At 26.0% G+C, this 18,369-nt stretch overlaps 1 protein-coding gene across 1 annotated transcript; it reads left to right on the top strand.

Annotated features, from left to right (window-relative positions):
• Positions 1-2,057: 2,057 nt before the first annotated feature.
• Positions 2,058-16,665, top strand: LOC135922907 (ceramide synthase 5-like). The gene is made up of 10 exons (XM_065457427.1): positions 2,058-2,305; positions 3,191-3,306; positions 9,140-9,433; positions 10,673-10,730; positions 10,941-10,991; positions 11,141-11,233; positions 11,971-12,099; positions 12,699-12,805; positions 14,126-14,285; positions 16,081-16,665. The coding sequence occupies exons 1-10, from the start codon at positions 2,297-2,299 to the stop codon at positions 16,126-16,128; spliced, it is 1,065 nt and encodes a 354-aa protein (XP_065313499.1). The 5' UTR covers positions 2,058-2,296; the 3' UTR covers positions 16,129-16,665.
• The last annotated feature ends 1,704 nt before the right edge of the window (positions 16,666-18,369 follow it).

The following is an 18,369-nucleotide window of genomic DNA, read 5'->3' as shown; positions in this document are numbered from 1 at the left end:
AGTTGATGGAGAGGGTGGCAAAGGGAAATCCCCTTTCGAAAATTTTCCTGATCTGTAAATGTTGCAGTTTTACTTTACAAAAAAATGCATTATGCAAATCGTAAACAAAAATAATGTTATATTAAAATATCCCCGTCTATGTAAATGAGAAAAAAACGCGTGAGATTTGTAGATTTTTTCATACTTTAACAGTTTTAACAAGTGGGATGTAGAACTTTTTATTCTTCGCTAGTGAGACTATGTAAATGTTGATTAAAGAAAAAGGATATATAATGGAGAAATTATGATGCGAAAAAGGGGATTATTATTTTAACTAAAATTTACTTTTAATTATATTTTATTTTATTTTTTATGATTTTTACTATTATAATTTTGAATAAAGAATTAAAGTTGATTTTATGATTTCGTGATTCCTAATTATTATTAATTTCCTTTTTATATATATATATATTTGTTTTCTATTTTTATATTTAGGTTTTGATGCACAATGACAATCTTGTCGTTGTGACAGTAAATATCATTTTAAGCGAATAAAGTTATTCCCCCTACACCCCCTCCCCCGCCTTCCTCAAAAAATATATGATATATATAATTATAAACGATAATTTTAAAGGAAAATAGGCAAAAATAAATAATCTTTTAAAATAATTATACTTATAATTCAAAATTTTTAGAAATTTTTTTTATATTAAATCAAAACTATTCCATAAAAAAGGCTAAAGGCCTACAATAGGTGATTTCAAAGATCTCCTATAAAATTTATAGGGAAAAACCCAATGACTTGCAGGTGAGGTCCTAAGCCCGGTCGTATTTTAGTTCTTTTAAGTAGAGATCTGCCAAAGTAGTCCCGGCCCGAACGGGCTTCGGACAGGGCCTAATATTTTTTAAGAAAATTCGGGCCGGGTCTTGTCGGGCCTTAGAAATTTTTTAAAATATATCTAAATTTATTAATTTTATGTTGAATTTTTTATGTAAAATAAAAATATGTGATTTTATTTATGGAAAGTAGAAGCCATATAACATATATCGTTTATTTTGATTTATAAAAATGAATTTCTATATTTAAATAAATTCAGGCCAGGCAGGCAAAATTTTTTAAAATAATATTTCGGGTAAAAAAATTTCGGACCGGACCAGGCTTGAAAAATTAGGCCCGATGCAGATCCCTACTTTTATGGGCCGGCCTAAAAAAATTTTTAAAAATTACCCATGCAGGCCATGAAGATTTTTAAATATAAAAGTACCTCTGCACGTCTTCGAAAAAAAAACGAACCAAATAATGCCCCCCCCTCTACCTAAGCAAAAATTCTGCCTACGCCTGTTTTCATAATTTTAAAAATATGAATAAATATCATTTGGCCAAATAAATTATTATTTATTTATTTTTCAATGTTATTAAAAGTGGACTGCTCAAGGTCAAGGCCATTGGTCAACATAATGATCGATATAATATTTTATAGAAGTAAATATTACTGGATTTTTTTTAGCCTTAGGGGTGTGCTAATTTTTTAATTATTTTTAGGTATTGTTAAACGGCTCAAAAACGGACTAACGCTTGGACATCATTTAACAAAATTTCGAGGCTTGCGTTATAATATTTTTGCTAAAATCAGCCGTTTAACATCATAGGAGCTACTAAAATTTCTATTTTTGTGATGTTAAGCATCTTTATGCCTCTCCCTTCTGATGCCGATGAATTTGAAGAGGTCAAAATAAGGAGGGTGTGTGTAATCTCTGAAAGGTTTTACACAGAATATAATTATATATGAATGATTATTTTTATATTTATATCGATTTTTTTAAAAAAAAAATTCATTTTTTTACTTTTACTTTTTTTTAATGAGTTGGTCAATAAATAAGTATTACCAATGCAACAATGGATGAAAAATAACTGTTTTCTTATTTTTTTTTACATTGTATGAAAACCACAACAATAAACATATCTTTCCTAATGTGTAACGAATTTTTTATTTATGATAAATAACAAAAATAATAAAATAAAGGATGAGTAACCAATATAAATTATCTTTATTATAAATATGTAATTGTTTATATGGCTAATAATATTCAGATAAAATAATAAACTTGTAACTTTTTTTTGCGACCTTTAAAGGGAATAATTTTCATTTTAAATATTTTATGATAAATAACTGTTTAAAATAATTGATTAAATTAAATTTGTGAATTAAAATATCATTCCCCTTTTCCAAAAAATGCAATAGACTAAGAAATTTTAAATCTTTCCTTAAAAATTTAATACCGATTATTTTTCTAATAAATTTTATTATTCCAAAAAATGGAGGCGGTAAGATTATATTTGATTAATAAATTATCAAAATGACTATTTTTTTTTGATTAACAATATAATTTTAAAAAATTTATCACTATATTTTAAAAAAAGTTAATTACTAACCAATCAGACATGACAATTTTACAATTACAATCATAGGTTGTTTTTTTTTATTTTTTAATTTTTCCAATCAATAATCAATAGCCTAAAAAATAATATTATTGATTTTAATGTATTTATTACGTTTATTACAATAAAATATAGATAATTAAATATAAAAAAAAATTTTTTTGAAATTACCTTTAAAAAGAAATTTATGATTTTGTTGTTTTTCACCAACATGAATTTTATTTATTCATTACATTATAAATTTAATCTTTTCTAAAAATTGAAATAGTTATAAAAAAAATATACCCTTAAAACTTTTTAAAAAAACAAAGTGGTTGATAATAATTAAAAGATTTTATTTAGCATATTATTATTATAGCTTTAAAAAATACATTTGAACTTTTTGAAAAAATAAATAAATACAATTTAACCCACTTTGTAGAGTGCTGTGTGTTAAATGTGGCCATATTTTTATTATAATAAAATTTTATAATATGTAAAAACAAAGTTCAGGAAATTTACATTATGTAATGAATATTTAATAATTATAGTAAAATAGAAATTTTAGATAATTATAAATCTAAATATTAAAAGTCCTTACTATCAGTATTATTTTATAAAAAGTCCAATATCTAATATTTCTAGATGATTACCACTTAATTAAATGTTAAAATAATTTTAAATGAATGATATTATTTTATTTTAAACATTATATAATAAAAACTGATGAATATTCAATCCATATCTGATTGGTTTTGGGATCCTAACTTTTGGCTGCCACCAAATATTCAGTGGGATGACATTAAAAGTGATCCAGATAGAGGTTTAAGATATCCTGAGGCAAAAGATTTATGGACACCTTTATATTTAGCTGGAGTTATTATGTTGATTCGATATATTTTTGAAAGGTAAATTAATATATATTTTATAGATTATGAATGTAGATCCATAATCCAATTTTTTTATATTTGTTATGTCTATGATAAATATTTTATATGTAATGATATTATTTATGACTTCATTTGATGATGAATATATTAGAAATTATTTCAGACAGTTAAGTATAGTTTTCTAAAAATAAACTATTTTATTTCTTTTCATTATTATATTTATTTATTATTATTTTTTTTATATTAACTTTCAACAGTGCTGGTTTATAAATTTTTAGATGGTGTAAGTTTTTATGCTATTTAAAAAATGTCTAAACTATTATATAAAAAAATTATTGTTTATTAAAGAGGCAGATTTAACTCACAGGGGAAAAAACGAAGTTTTGGCTTCAAATCCTAGTTGAGGATTCTTTACTTTTAATTTATTTATTATATGGCATGTGGGGTATATCACAGGCAAAGACTTTGTGGGTTAATTCTTATTTAATTTAAATAAAATATACTTTGATATATTCAGATGTTTTATGAAAAAACGTAATCAACCAACCCCATATTCATTGGGGGAAGGGGTGGTTTCAAATTTATTTTGGCCACCAACCTAATGGCTTATAAAAACAAAAAAAATAAATATTATCCCCCAAATAAACTCCTCTTCCAAACTGTAGCTTATAGCTTTTTGGATATAGGTCTAAAACCAAACCATCTTATTGGAAGTCATTGGTTATCACCTCTACTAACTAGCATACATTTTTTTCACAAGTTTAAAGTTATCTCACTAAATATACAATTATAAATAAAAAACTTAGGGGAAAAAACTTAAAACTGCAGGAATAAGAATCTCTAATATTAAAAAGGAAATATAAGTAAACATGAAAAAAAATAATATCTTTTAAATAAAATGGAAAAAACATTTTTAAACTTTGTTGTAAAGATCTGCAAGGCCAATTTTTTGCACAATATGCATGGTCCCTTATTTAAAATTTTAATCTGTTCATTGGGGACCGATAGTTTATTTTTACTAATTTCCTAGCCTGTAAAAATTTTATGAAAAATCTGACTCAGTCCGTTAAATTTTTTTGTACAAATTTTCTGGTCATCACATTTTTAATAATCTACATCAAAATTTTCCCTAATGTCAATTAAGACTAATATATCTCTACTCTATGGATATTTATAAAACCGTTATCTAAATCAATTGAGATCCTATATTGTGTATTTGTGACTAGATCATATAAATAATTTCTACATTTTTTGTGTGAATTTACTATTTTATTTATAAATTGATTTAGTAATTTAGTTAGACACCTCTTGAAATACAAAGAAATAAACATATTATAAATAGTATTAATCATGATCAAAATATTAGTTAGAAATTCAAAAAAAATATATCAAAATTTTAATGCCCATGCTGGTACATTAAAATTTTACTAAAAATTAGAGATTTGGGAGGTCCAGCCCAATTTTTATGTGTAATTATTCAGCTTGAACCATTAATTTTTTATGTAGGACTGGGATCTTTGATTGAGCCAGACTTTGAATTTGTTGATATAAATAAAATTGAAAAAAATAACCAACCATTTTTTAAAGTGGATAAAATATTTTTTAAAAAAATTTTCATTGATATAGTTTTTCCCCCTAAGATTTTTTTTTCTTTTTTCAGATGAGTTTCTAACACTCTTTTATCCCGGGTTTCGTTTATTTCTTTAATATGGATGATTAAAATTAAATGGAGATTAGATTTTTGATAAATTTTCATAGTTTTTAAACATTTATAAATATTTTTTTTTCCCAGGTTTTGTATACGGTTTCATTTTTTTTTAAAAACTTAGGGAGAATATACTATGTAACATGTAAGAATAAAGACCAATATAATTTATGACAATTTTTTAAAAAATATATAGGCAACAGAAACAAACAACTATGCATAATTTCATTTTTTTTCTTCTTAGATAGCCTAATTATCCAGTTTGGAAGAATATAAATTATTTTACTTTTTCTCTTCTTGAAAAAAAACGTCGTTTGAAAATGGCCTAAATATCTGTATATTGGATTATTTTAAAATAATCCTCAAAAAAAGGTTAAGAAAATAGGTTTATTTGACAAATCACATGCAGTATATATATATACCACACATAAAAAGCACTTTGCGTAAAAGGGCTTCCATGATTGATTTAATATTAAATATAAAACTTTGTAAAGGTGACCGATCAGCCCACGGAGATGGACACATAAAAACGGTCAATTTAGCTGTTTATCATAAGCATTTTATCTTTGTACAAACAAAAAAAATTCAACTTTATTTAAGAAAAAGAAATTATTTTAATTAAATTTTATTTTTTAAAGAAAATATCATTATGTGTCTTTGGAAAATTAGAAAAGATTTTAATATTCAAATATTTTAGTCTATATATCCTAATCATTTTTTATGTTATTTCGATTTCATTAAATGTTTTTTATATTTTATTTACATTATGAAATTTATGAATTGGTTTGTATAATATAAATTTTTTTTAAAAAATTCAACTATATTTTAAGCCATGATTTATAAGAACATCACATTTCTAAACAGATAAGAAAGATGAAAGAAAGTGCTTATAAGAAAAATATTAGGAACCCCTATACAGTTTATTGAATGCTTGATAAAATTAACCATTCTATAAAAACGGCGGTACCTTAGCCAAAAAGGTCACCTCAGGCTTGGCTTTTTTGAAAGTATATGGGTCGCCTTTGAAGATGACTCATAAATGCATCAACTCATACCTCAATAATTAGTTAAATTTCTTCGGAGCAGAATTCGCCGATTTTAAGCCATTACCCAACTATATATTATGTTATGGTAGATATTTTTAGGTCAGGTTGTTGCAAAATATTTTTAAGGGCAACCTACAATAAGCAAATTTATATCTTATTTTCTGTATAAAAAATTATTACGGGCCTGGCTGGACAAATGACCGAAATGATTTTACTGACCGAACAGAAAAATCTTTTCATAAATTTCCATTGGCCAGTTTTGGATCGGCTTGCCTTTGCTTTATAAGGTAAATGTATATTAAACTTTTCACGTGTACTTTCATTTTCTCTCTCTTTTCATTCGATTGCCTTTTCCGATGCCCTGGCCCCGTAGAACTAAATTATAAGAGTTATGCTTTTTTAAAGATTTTAATGGAGATATAAGTATTATAAGCAAATGTAAGAAAGAAGAAAATTTTTTATATCATTTATCCACTAAATCAATTTTTAGCGCTTCCCAGAGTTTATACAACTGTTAGATCAAATTTTATGATAAACATTTTGTGTATATACTATATATAGCTTAGTTTTTTTATGTTAACCAAATTTTCTATTCCAAATATTTATTTAGCTGAACACCCATATACGTTCTTTCATAAACCTAAAAATAAACCCTCCTACTTATTTTGCTTTGTTTATTGATGATAGCATAACATTGATTATGATATTTAGAGCTGCACTACAACAATTTATTTTTCTCCTCTGATCCGAACCTATTTATTCTAACCGAACTTATTTACATATTTAAATTTACTTAGAATTTTTTATTAGCATTTTCTTAGTTATTTTATATTAGACATGATCAAGGAAAAATAGAGACCTATCACTTAGATAAAATTTAAATTAAATAATTCACGCTATTTTAGCTTTTTTAAACAGATCTTTCGAATATTATATTAATTGCATCTATAAATAATATTCTCGGACGCGCTGCAGGATATTAGAACTTTTTTGTGCATATCATTTCAAGCTCTTTGGGAGATTTGCCCTTCAATGGAAATGGGATAGTTTTTTTATTTCGACTTCTTTTTATAGAGAAATACCAAACATTAAATTGTGATCTATTCATATTTGTCCCCAATTTTTAACAGTTTTCCAATTTTGATTTAATTTCGGGTCAGAAAAATCTTATATTATACTTGTCTCGACATGATTGGGTTTTTAAAAAAATATTGGTCAATCCTACATTCTCTTTAAAAACCCAATATATTGCAATCCTACATTCTCTATAAGAAATCAATATCTGTGCCGGACACCATATTAATATCGGCGAAGTCCTGGTAATATCTAAAGTTAAAATTAATCGTATAGCTACATATCATAGAATAACCTTATCAAAAACAGAAGCTATTAGGAATTTATGCGTTTTACTTTATTATAAAAATCATTTATCAAATTTTATTATTAACAAACGAAGAAAATAACATAAAAATAAATTTGAACATAAAATGTTGTTTAAATTATCATCGCTTATCTATATATACATTTGAAAAACAATTTAGATTAAAAAAAAGTATACTTTAGGCGTCAAAATCAATTTACACCAATTATTAAATGTATAATAGCGAATAATAAATAAAGAATAAATTTACACAAAGTAATTATTAAACATAGAATAACCACTTAAAGTATTTCAGATAATGGACTTGTAGTATCATGTTGAACACTTCAATAGAAGCGATTAATTTTTTTCAAACATTTAGGAATCACTTTTCAAAATTATCTTTAACTAAAAAAATAAATTATCCAAATTTTCTTGGTGAAAGGAAAGAGTAGAGCGGAATCCTTTTAGAATAAGGGAAAAATGATAGGAGCAAGTTCTACTCGTCGGCGATTAAACCGGCATTATTGGCTTGCGAGAAGAGCAGAAGTGTTACAGAAATGAGCATGCCCAAATAGATATTGTGTAAATAAAATAAGATGCGCATATAGAATGAAGCTATAGTTCAGGGTTGATTGCGAAGAAAAGAGACGCGGGGTATATTGGAAAGGAAATAGCGGGATAAGTAAAAAATAGAAAAATGCGATTGTAGAAGACTTAATTCTTAAGCCTAACAGATGAATGATCAAATAGCATGGAAGATGTAAATGAAGGGAGCATAAAGAAATCTCATGATATTAATATGCAATATTGTTTTTTTTGGATATTGTATTTTAGAAATTTGATTAAATTTCCACAAGGTGAAATATCATTTTAAAGGGAATAGTATCTCCTCCTTTTCTTATTAAAATTTATCAGACGATTTTTTAAAAAATGTTATTTATTTAAAAATAAACGAAATATACTATTCAAAATATTTTAAACAAGTGTGAATGATACATTTAGCATTACTATGCAAATTATAGTATAATATAATTTAGTAAAAGATAAACTATTTACTAAATCTTTTCAAGTTAGTAAAAATAAATAATAAAATTTGCATTAAAAACTATATTTTTTTTAAAATAAGCATGGAAGTTAATTATAACCCCCCCCCCCTCCCCCATATCCTGGTGGTTCTTTAAATTAAATTAAAAATTCAATAAATAATTTTTTATTATTATTATATTAGTTAATTTGTAATTTCTCTAAATTCACGTAGGCGATTGTTAACTAGATGTTTTCACGTTTTAAGGTGGATTTTTTAAAAATAATTAGCCGATACTTAGCATATAAAATTTATATTATGCAGCTACTATATTGGTTTCTCTCTTCTTTTCTCCGGGTTGGGGTTGAAAGGTTTGCTTGAAATTTATTCGACACTCGAAACTTAATATGATTAATAACTTAAGAAAGAATTCTTACCTTGACTAAATCTAGAAATCGTTTAATGATTTGGGTAATATGCGGATAAACAAAATTTCTCTAGATTTTTTTTACCCGGCCCAAATCTTTATTTTTAATAATATTTTGGTCCTGCCAGGTATTTATAAAATTATTTTAATTTTGTAAAATTTTTGGCATATTTTGTAAATTGTTATAAAGGGAAATTGAAAATATGAGCAGTATAGTCCGTTATACGAATTTTCCAACAAACTGCGGTATTAAATATTTTTAGCCTAAACTTAAATTTAAAAATAGACTTATAGCTTTTCCTCTGGGACGATTATACAATCTCTCCGACAAGCCGATATATATGAAAAATATTCGTTCTGAACGCACATCTCAAATTTCGCATGGGAACAAATTTTCGAAATCTCACAAATCTTCTAATCAAAATCATAAAAACGGGTTCCTCAATCAAAATACCGAATCGCACGAAAGGAAGAACGGTTTAAATAATGGTCGGGCCATGGATGACTCCTTTACCAACAAAAACGAGAGGTTATTGAAGAGGTATAAGCCCAGTCCACTCGTCAAATTTTCCGAGAGTTGGTAAAATTTTACGCACATTCAATATTTCGAAAAGTCATGAACCAAAGTTTATAAAAAGGAATACCATTCCCAGAAGTCGGTCTAGTCAGCTTTATTTCTTACAGCTTTTTATGCTCAAGTTGGATTTTTGATCTGCTTATATTTAAAATTCTAAATCTTTTATGAGGAAATCTTTTGAGATTTTTATGCATAAAAGAAATCTTTCACGATGAATCACAATTTTTTTTAAAAAATATTGTCGATTTAAAATTTATCTCAAAATGCCTTTAAAGATTTTTTTTCAAACTTTCTTTCGAAATTTTTGATTAAAATTTCATTTTATTTTTTTTAATTACCTGATATTTGATAAATATATATCCATTCCCTCATCCTAAAAATAATAGCATTACATTTACTACGTTGGAATAAGCTGCGATTAAAAGCGAGCTAGAACGGCCTCTTGAAATGGTTTCAAGATGTACAATATTGTAATAACCCATAGTTTCTTGAGTGTACAATATTGTAATAACCCATAGTTTCTTGAGTGTACAATATTGTAATAACCCATAGTTGAGGAAATTAGGGTAGACCGTCTGTGACTTTTTCATGTTTGTAATAATAAAAAATGTCCCAGGATTTAGACTTAAACTATACTATTATGGCATCATCATTCAGCTATAAAAAAATAAAAATTCCGATTCCCCTCTCTAGTGCTGTTAATTGGCACGATTTGAGCCGATTTTTTAAAATGATTAACTCAATATTTTATCCAGAATAATATTCGTAAGCCTAAAGATTTAGCTCGTAGATTACACCAAAGTTTGGATATCTTTTAACGAAATCTCGAGACTTAGGGAATATTTTTCTGGCTAAAATATTGAGTTGGCCATTTTTAAAAAACTGCACAAATCGAGTCGTTTAACAATATTAACCCTCTCTCATAGCTTAGTAGCTACTCTTAAATATTTGGGTGTGGTAGGTGACTAATTATCCAATTGTTTCTACTTTCGTGATAAGGTGGTCATACACTCGAGATGAATACTTATAGATGTGTTTTAAACTTCGGATCACTTTTAGTATGCAATATAGCCAGTAGAAATTCTTTAGAAAATACTACAAGCGGCTGTTTTTTTGCCTATTTATTAATTGCAGATCTCCTGGGATTACCGAAAAAGTTGAAGAATATCAAAATATAGTCATTTAGTTTTTTTGGCTATTCTCAAAAATTTTTTTGTTTATTATATTAATGTGCCTATTTAGTTGGCGATTTACGTATTACATCCTCGCTTTTACCTTTGGCGTCGCCGTTCTATGGAATGTAATGTTTTTCAATTTATTATTTACACAGAAAACCATTTACAAAGCCTTTTAACTTTCATTTTCATTATATTGAGATTTTTTAAACAAGTAATTAATTTACAACGCTTTATAATTGTCATTATAGTAAGGATCAATTTCATTGTTTAAAGCAGAAATATGTATTATGTATGGAATTGATTTTAAAACAAAATTTCTCATTATTTAAAAGAAACCATGGTTTTGGGACTCTAACGAGTGCTGGATTGGGTTTCCCTTCCAAGTATCACATATATTATATAATATATTTACCCTTTAAGATTGTTTTTTTTTAAAGATTTGTCCTTTTTTAAAATTGTTAGACATCAATCAATTAATAACCTAATCTTTTTATTAATCGCAATTTTATTTATATGTATGTATATATTGTAGACTATAACATCGGGCATGTATTGGTATTATATGGTAGAGATAGGGTTTTACTGCTCCTTGATGATTTCGCAGTTCAAAGATGTCAAAAGAAAAGTAATTAAACTGTAAATAGAAATTTGTTTATCGTTAGTTACAAGCAATCGGCATCCTAATACTTCTTATCTTAATATTTATTAACTATTTCTTGAAATACCAAGTTTACTTAATTAATTTTTTAACTTAAATAAATGTACAAACTAGTGTAACAGTTAATAAACATGATTTTATTTTTTGAAACCTCGCATAAGAAGTGAAGGAACATAAAAAAATTCATATTACTTTAGATTTTTATCTAAATCTATAAAATATTTATGGTTAGTGCCAAACCGTGTAAACAATGCTTGGAATATTTTTGAGACTTATTTCTGTTTAGCCAAGGCTATTCAGCCTTCGAGCTATCCTATTCTGGTTTATTTTATTGTACATTATAAATATTACCTGGGGAAAATAAAACAAAAACTTAGTAAATTAAAATAGCCTCTTTCTCTTTGAGTTGTTTAGAGGAAGCTATATAGACGGCTAAATAAGCAGCTGTTTAGAAATAATCCTAGCGTTGAAACAGCCTAAACGTTGGTTTATCGGAAACTTGGCAATTAATACACGTGATTTTGAATATAATATTAAGGTGGATAGAACCTTTACTTTACTACCTATAAAAAAGATTTTTTTTTTACAATGATTACTCAATCCCTTATTTTATATTACCTGCATTAAAATTTTTTATTCAAGGACACTATGTGTAACAAAAACTATATTATAGTACTATAATAATTGTTTAAAAAAATTTCAAGGATTTTTGGCAAATGTTTATCCATCACATATGCACACTTTTGCTCCTGGTTTTTTCGTGGATAGACAATATGGTTAGGATGGGAACGTTGGTTTTAGTTATACACGACGTCGTTGATTTTTGGATGGAGGTATGGATAATTTTTTTTAAGTTATTTTTTTACTTTTAAACTTTAAGCATGGGCGCATCGATATTACTTTTTGAACCGATACAGAGGCAAAGTATTGGCACGATAGACCCGATGCCTAGTTTACTAAATTAGGGGGTTATTATTAAAGTTTGTCTTATTCTATTGGCTTCGTTTAATGTACTTAGCTACAAATTTTCTTGCCTAATTTAACAATAAAGTTATCAAATTTGCCTATCCAAGATGTATTAGGAAAATTAGTAACCAATTTACTCAAAATAACATTAATTCCTAAATTCGGTGAGAAAATTTTTAGCTGATTTCAGTGAGCTAAGATAGGGTATTAGAAACGAATTTTTTATAGAACTTCGATATCTAGATTTAGTTAACTTAATTTTTCTCACACGAGGTTTTAGGTATAGTTAATAAATATACAATAAAATTAATATTAGTGGATGGTGTACCTTATCGTTGTTATTACGATTTTGAAGAAATAAATAGGTATTAAAAAATATCTATTAATGCAATTACATTATTTTATTCAAGTTACTCATAACGAAATCCAAATAATATATAAATTGATTTTCTATTTGAAAAACAAGGCTGCCAAAATGGCGAATTACTGCAAATTCTATAAACTCTGCAACACGATATTCACTCTATTCACCCTCATTTGGTTCATTACGAGATTGGTGATTTACCCTTATAGGTAAGAAGATCATAATTTTAAATGGGTTTAAAAATCTTTTAATATAATGTTCTATTCTCTTATTCACAGTTGATCAATCATGAACGATTTTGCATACAGTGTATAACATTAAAAGCTGATCAATCATAGGCGATTTTGGAAATTTCTCCCCAAAATACTTTGGTTAACCTCATATAATTAAATAAAACTTTTCCGGATTCTTTAGAAGTTTAGGAACTAGTATTTTGGAATTTAACCTTTTTTATTTAAACAAGTAGATTGCTTTTCCTCTTTCTTATAATCACTATGTATTTTTTTTTAAAATGTGGTTATAGAATCCATATTTAATATATGTAAACGGCTGCTAAGGTTATATGCCAAAGAAAAATCGCTTACCTGATCATCTGTTGCTGCCAGCGATTTTGTTGTACCATATTTTATTAACTATGCATGCATGGTGATTACTATCTGAATTTTCATCGCCGGCAGCAAAATTAGTTTTTCCCCCAAATTCTATGAACGCTTTATATATTAACTTGATTTTATTCCTCGCGTCATAAAACATCAGTGTTGCGCTACATTTTATTAACCTGAATGCACGGTTAAGCTGCATTTCATTAAACGTATTAATGTTTATTTTAGAAAGATCCAATTTTATATTGATACTAAGAAAAAGTTACATTTATAAAAAGCTCAATTTTGTGTAAGAACTGATCGATCTTTTAATGAGATAAATATTAAAAAATTGATCTCATTAAAAGATTTTAAAAAAAACTTGATTAGCTTTTACAACTAGCTTATTTATAAATGCAGCCTTAGTTGGTAGTGGGCCTTTTCAAAAACGAATAATTCGATTCTTTCAACCGAATCGAATTTGAATAGTAAATTCTACTATTCATATGTGGCTTATCAAAATAATTCGAGTCAATTAGAAATTTATCATTGTGAATAACATTATCGGATTCGAATCGAATCGAATACAAATTATAATTTTAAATAATTCGTATAATTCATAAACCTTGAAAATATTAAAATTATTCGTTGATTTTTGAATTATTTGCAAATATTTGTGATTGAAACTTTTTAAAATTAAATCCAATCAGGTATTTTATATTTTGTGGCGCTTTACAGTATTAGTTTTTATTTATTGTGATTGATTAGCATCTATTCTTACGAAAACAAATACTAAGTTATTCTATTCGAAATTTATGAATTATACTTGAATATTTTATTTTTCGTTTTGTTTAATGGAATTGAATCGGAATAATCGATAATTTGATTTTTATTATAAATAAAAATTTTAAAATTTATGTTAAAACATTTATTTTTCAAAAAAAATAGAGTCATATACCCTGCCCTTTTTATAGCTCATCTCAATATGGATTCCTTCTTCGCAGCTTATTACCTCTACAACGCGTTATTGATTTTGCTTTTCTTTCTCCACGTTTTTTGGTTCGTTATCATTTGCAAAATCGCCTTCAAATCACTCAAATGCGGAAAAGTTAACTTCAAATTAAATATATTCAAATTCTTCATTAAAATATCCTGTTTCTAAATTGGGATTGGACTGAGCCAAAAGTGGAAAACATTCATTCCACAAATAAAACTGCTACATCAAAGAGTTGATTGAAGAATAAGATTATTTCTATATCAATCAACTATTTTAGGATCTCCTTCACTCAAGATGAAAGGCAAAAACATTATTTTACCAAATGTTTTTTATTTTATGTTTAATTTTTCATGATATCTGAAATTGGAATTTTTAATAATCTTTTGCTAATATTTTGAGGTTGATATTTATAATAAATTATTTTTTCGGGTTTCTACGATAATTTTGCATAGTATAATCGCACTAGGATCTTTCTTAAATAGAGTAGTATAGAGGTGATTTAGATATATTTGAGTCTATTAAAATATATCAGAAACGCATATATGTGTTAAAATTAGTGCTGTAAAGTAATGTCTAAAATATAACATCGTAGGTGACGGCGTTACCTTTTTAGAAGAAAAGGAACGCCATTCATTACCTTCTTCTAGAGATAACGAGTAATGGTAACGCTTTTCTTTTTTTTTGAGTAATGGTAGCGCATAACCTTACACATTTCTTCAAATTTTGTCCAAAAAATATGGAAAAAACATATTTTATTGTATTATAAAATTACTTTTATTTGTTTTTTAAATTTTATAAATAATTTAAGCCGAGTTAATTCACATCAACCACCAAATTCTTTCATTTTTATTTTAGATTTCATTGTTAAATTTTCAGTCAAGATTGTTAATCTAAATAAAATTGAATTAATCAACGTATGTAAATTTATATTATAATTTATTTTATAGAATATTATGTCTGTATTTTTTTTTCAAATGAAGATGAACCTGCCTTGACTCTAATATGAAACAATTTCTACACCAATAAGGGTACAAAGTTTTGTAAATTGTGTCCCAACTTATATATTACCTCAATTTGGGAATAAACATGGGCAATTAAACTGGTTATAACAAGATGGAACTTTCTATAACTCCGGAAATTAATATTTTATTTCAATTGGATATATATTATCAGCAATAATTCACCCGCTATTTAAGTCAGATTGGCCTTCATAAAACTAGATGCCAGCCAAGGAAGGAAACTTGAAATTATTTAATGTTTGAGGAAAGATCTTGACAAAGAAAAGGCAGACTTGATTCCTTTAAAAATCAACACACGTACAGATTATTTTCTAATAAAAATATTAAAAAAATTGGATAAGGATATTAATGAAGATTATTTTGAAGATGAACTAAGGCTTTTTCAAAATAAAGATTATTCCTTAAATTTTCATTCCCCCAATTAAAATTTTTATTTATCCAATATAATACAGCCCTCCCATCCTCTGCGCCAGTTGAACGTGTGTTTAGCACAGCGATAGCTGTGTTGAGAAAGGATTATCTTACTATATATTATTTTTTCATAATTTTATTTAATTTTTTAAGTAAGGAGGGACCGTTACTTTTTTGAATAGCCAGTAACGTGCGTTCCTTTTTTTTACAAGGTAATGAATAATGGTAATGCGTTCCTTTTTCCAGACGTAACGAGTAACGCTTTATTTTTTGAAATAACCATTTACAACTAGTTAAAATATTTTTTTAATAATTATTTTAATTTTATTTATTAAGTCTTATACTAATAGTATATACCTCACTTTCAACATGTTTTCTGCTTTATCTGTAATATTTGTTGACCTTTTTTTATATAGAAGTAAATTATTTAAATGCACCCTGTGCATTAATTAATAAATACAAAAATTAATTAACAGGTGGAAAAAGATGAGAGAAGTTCTTCAGAATGCGATTCAGACGAATAGTTTATTTTTTTGAAAAAATTTCCTGAAAAACAAACTCAACACATGTTGTTTTAAATAAATATAGAAACTTAAACTTATTTATTATACCTATGTTTATAATATATTGTAAAATGCATAAAATAATTATTCCTTTTTTTTTTCTAAATCAGGTCAGAGAATTATTTACGATTTAATTATATTCAAAACGCAATTTTTATAAATCTATTAAATATTTTATATGTTTGAATTATTTAACATGTAAACTGGCCACGTTAATTTTTTTCCTTCCAAATTTATTTTCATCGAATTATTCATTTTAACAATTAATAATTGAGCCAAATATTATTGCCCCCTATGATTATTTATAAAAATCCAAATGGCTTTAAAATCATGTTTTTAATATATTATAGGAATTTATTGAACAATTTTTGCTGTTCACATTTAAAAAAACATCAACTTTTCCATTATTTTGATTTATGGCACCTTTTATTTTTATTATTATTAAAATTATTTTTTTATAAAACATTATATTTGAAATCAATAAATTCACAATCCCAGTTTAAAAGATATTCCTTGAAGGTTTTGAAATTTACTTATTTAAAATGATTTGAGTTAAGTGCCTACCTATGGAAATTTTTAGTGATGTTAAGGTAACTAGTTATAGTTACATTTTGGCTAAAAAATAACTGTAACTAGTTATATTTTTAAAATTGTAACTAGTAACTGTAACTAGTTATAATTTTTGAAATGTAACTGCCTAAAGTAACTAGTTACTTTTAACGATATATTCAAATAATTAATTTTATTTTTAATATTTGTGATAAATTAATTTTAAATTAAATTTATTAATTTAATATTTTGTGAAAATGTCTGATTGTTATAATTTCCCGTTCAAATTGATTTTCTTTTCTTAAATTGTTACATTGCTGCTGGGCTTCATAATTTTGTAAGGAAATTCAAGTAATTTAATAAATTTTAATATTATATTTATTTACAAATGTAGCACAATATATTTTTTTCCGTCAAGTAACAAGCATTGGAACTTCATATCATACGTAATAAAAAAAATTTTTTAGTATAAGGAAAAACAAAGACAGATTATTTTAGAATTTAATATTAAATTATTAATCATTACTTACAAGAACCATGTCTAACAAAAGCATAAGAACATGACTCAAATTTAAAAAAATGATTGCTTTCTGAAATTTATTTTTTGGTCTAGCCTGAATTTTATTTATATCCAAATTATATATAAAATAGACACATTTTAGAACTGTATGTTTCACTCTAATTGATTATTCTATTCCTAATTTAGATAGTGCTATTTATATTTATCTCCTAGATGGAAGAAACAGAATACAATATGGATATGGATTCTGAGTCAGATGAAGAAATTATACTTTCTCCTACAATAATTGCAAAAAAAAATGACCTTCCTTGGCCAAGTTTTGAAAAATATTTTGAATACCACAAGGCTGGTAATAATACTAATATTATTGTCAAATGCCTCTTATGCCTACCATATAAAAAGTATATTGCAGCATCTAAGTCATCCACAGCTAATTTATGGAAACATATCTCTGTAAGTTTATATAAATTGTATTAATATAGAATAATTAAATGAATTAACTTTATAACAATAATTAATATTAATTATATATTTATATATATAAAACATATATCTATAGAGAAAGCATCCTAACCAATCCGTAAATATAAAACAAACCATAGATAATAAAAAAAACAATTCAGCCACATCAAGTAAGTTAAAACAAACTAAACTTGACTTTGGTGGAAAATCAAATTTTAAAGGTATCAGCAAAGATAAATTTGATTCACAAATTATTAAATATATAATAAATGGAAATCACCCATATACAACCTGTGATGATGAAGATTTTGTTAAGCTGTTAAACACCCTGCAACCTAATATGAAGATTATATGCAGACAAACCTTAACCTCAAGAATATCAAAATATTTTGTTCAAATGAAAGATATTCTAATAGAAAAATTGTTAGAGCCTAATTATGTTTGTACAACAGCTGACTGCTGGACAGCATTTAATCGGTAAATATTATTTTTTACTAAAGTGCACAATACATTTGGTTATCTTTTGTTATATTAATAATAGCTCCTATATTGGTATAACAGTGCATTGGATTGATGTGGAGAAATTGGAAAGGCGTTCAGCTATTCTAGCCTGCCAAAGACTACAAGGTAGGCATACATATGATGTGATCAGCAAAGCTTTAACTGCTGTT

The sequence above is a fragment of the Gordionus sp. m RMFG-2023 genome, chromosome 1 (assembly GCF_954871325.1).
Source record: "Gordionus sp. m RMFG-2023 chromosome 1, tfGorSpeb1-WG-v2, whole genome shotgun sequence".
Taxonomy (NCBI): domain Eukaryota; kingdom Metazoa; phylum Nematomorpha; class Gordioida; order Chordodea; family Parachordodidae; genus Gordionus; species Gordionus sp. m RMFG-2023.
This window is presented reverse-complemented; position numbering and strand designations above follow the sequence as displayed.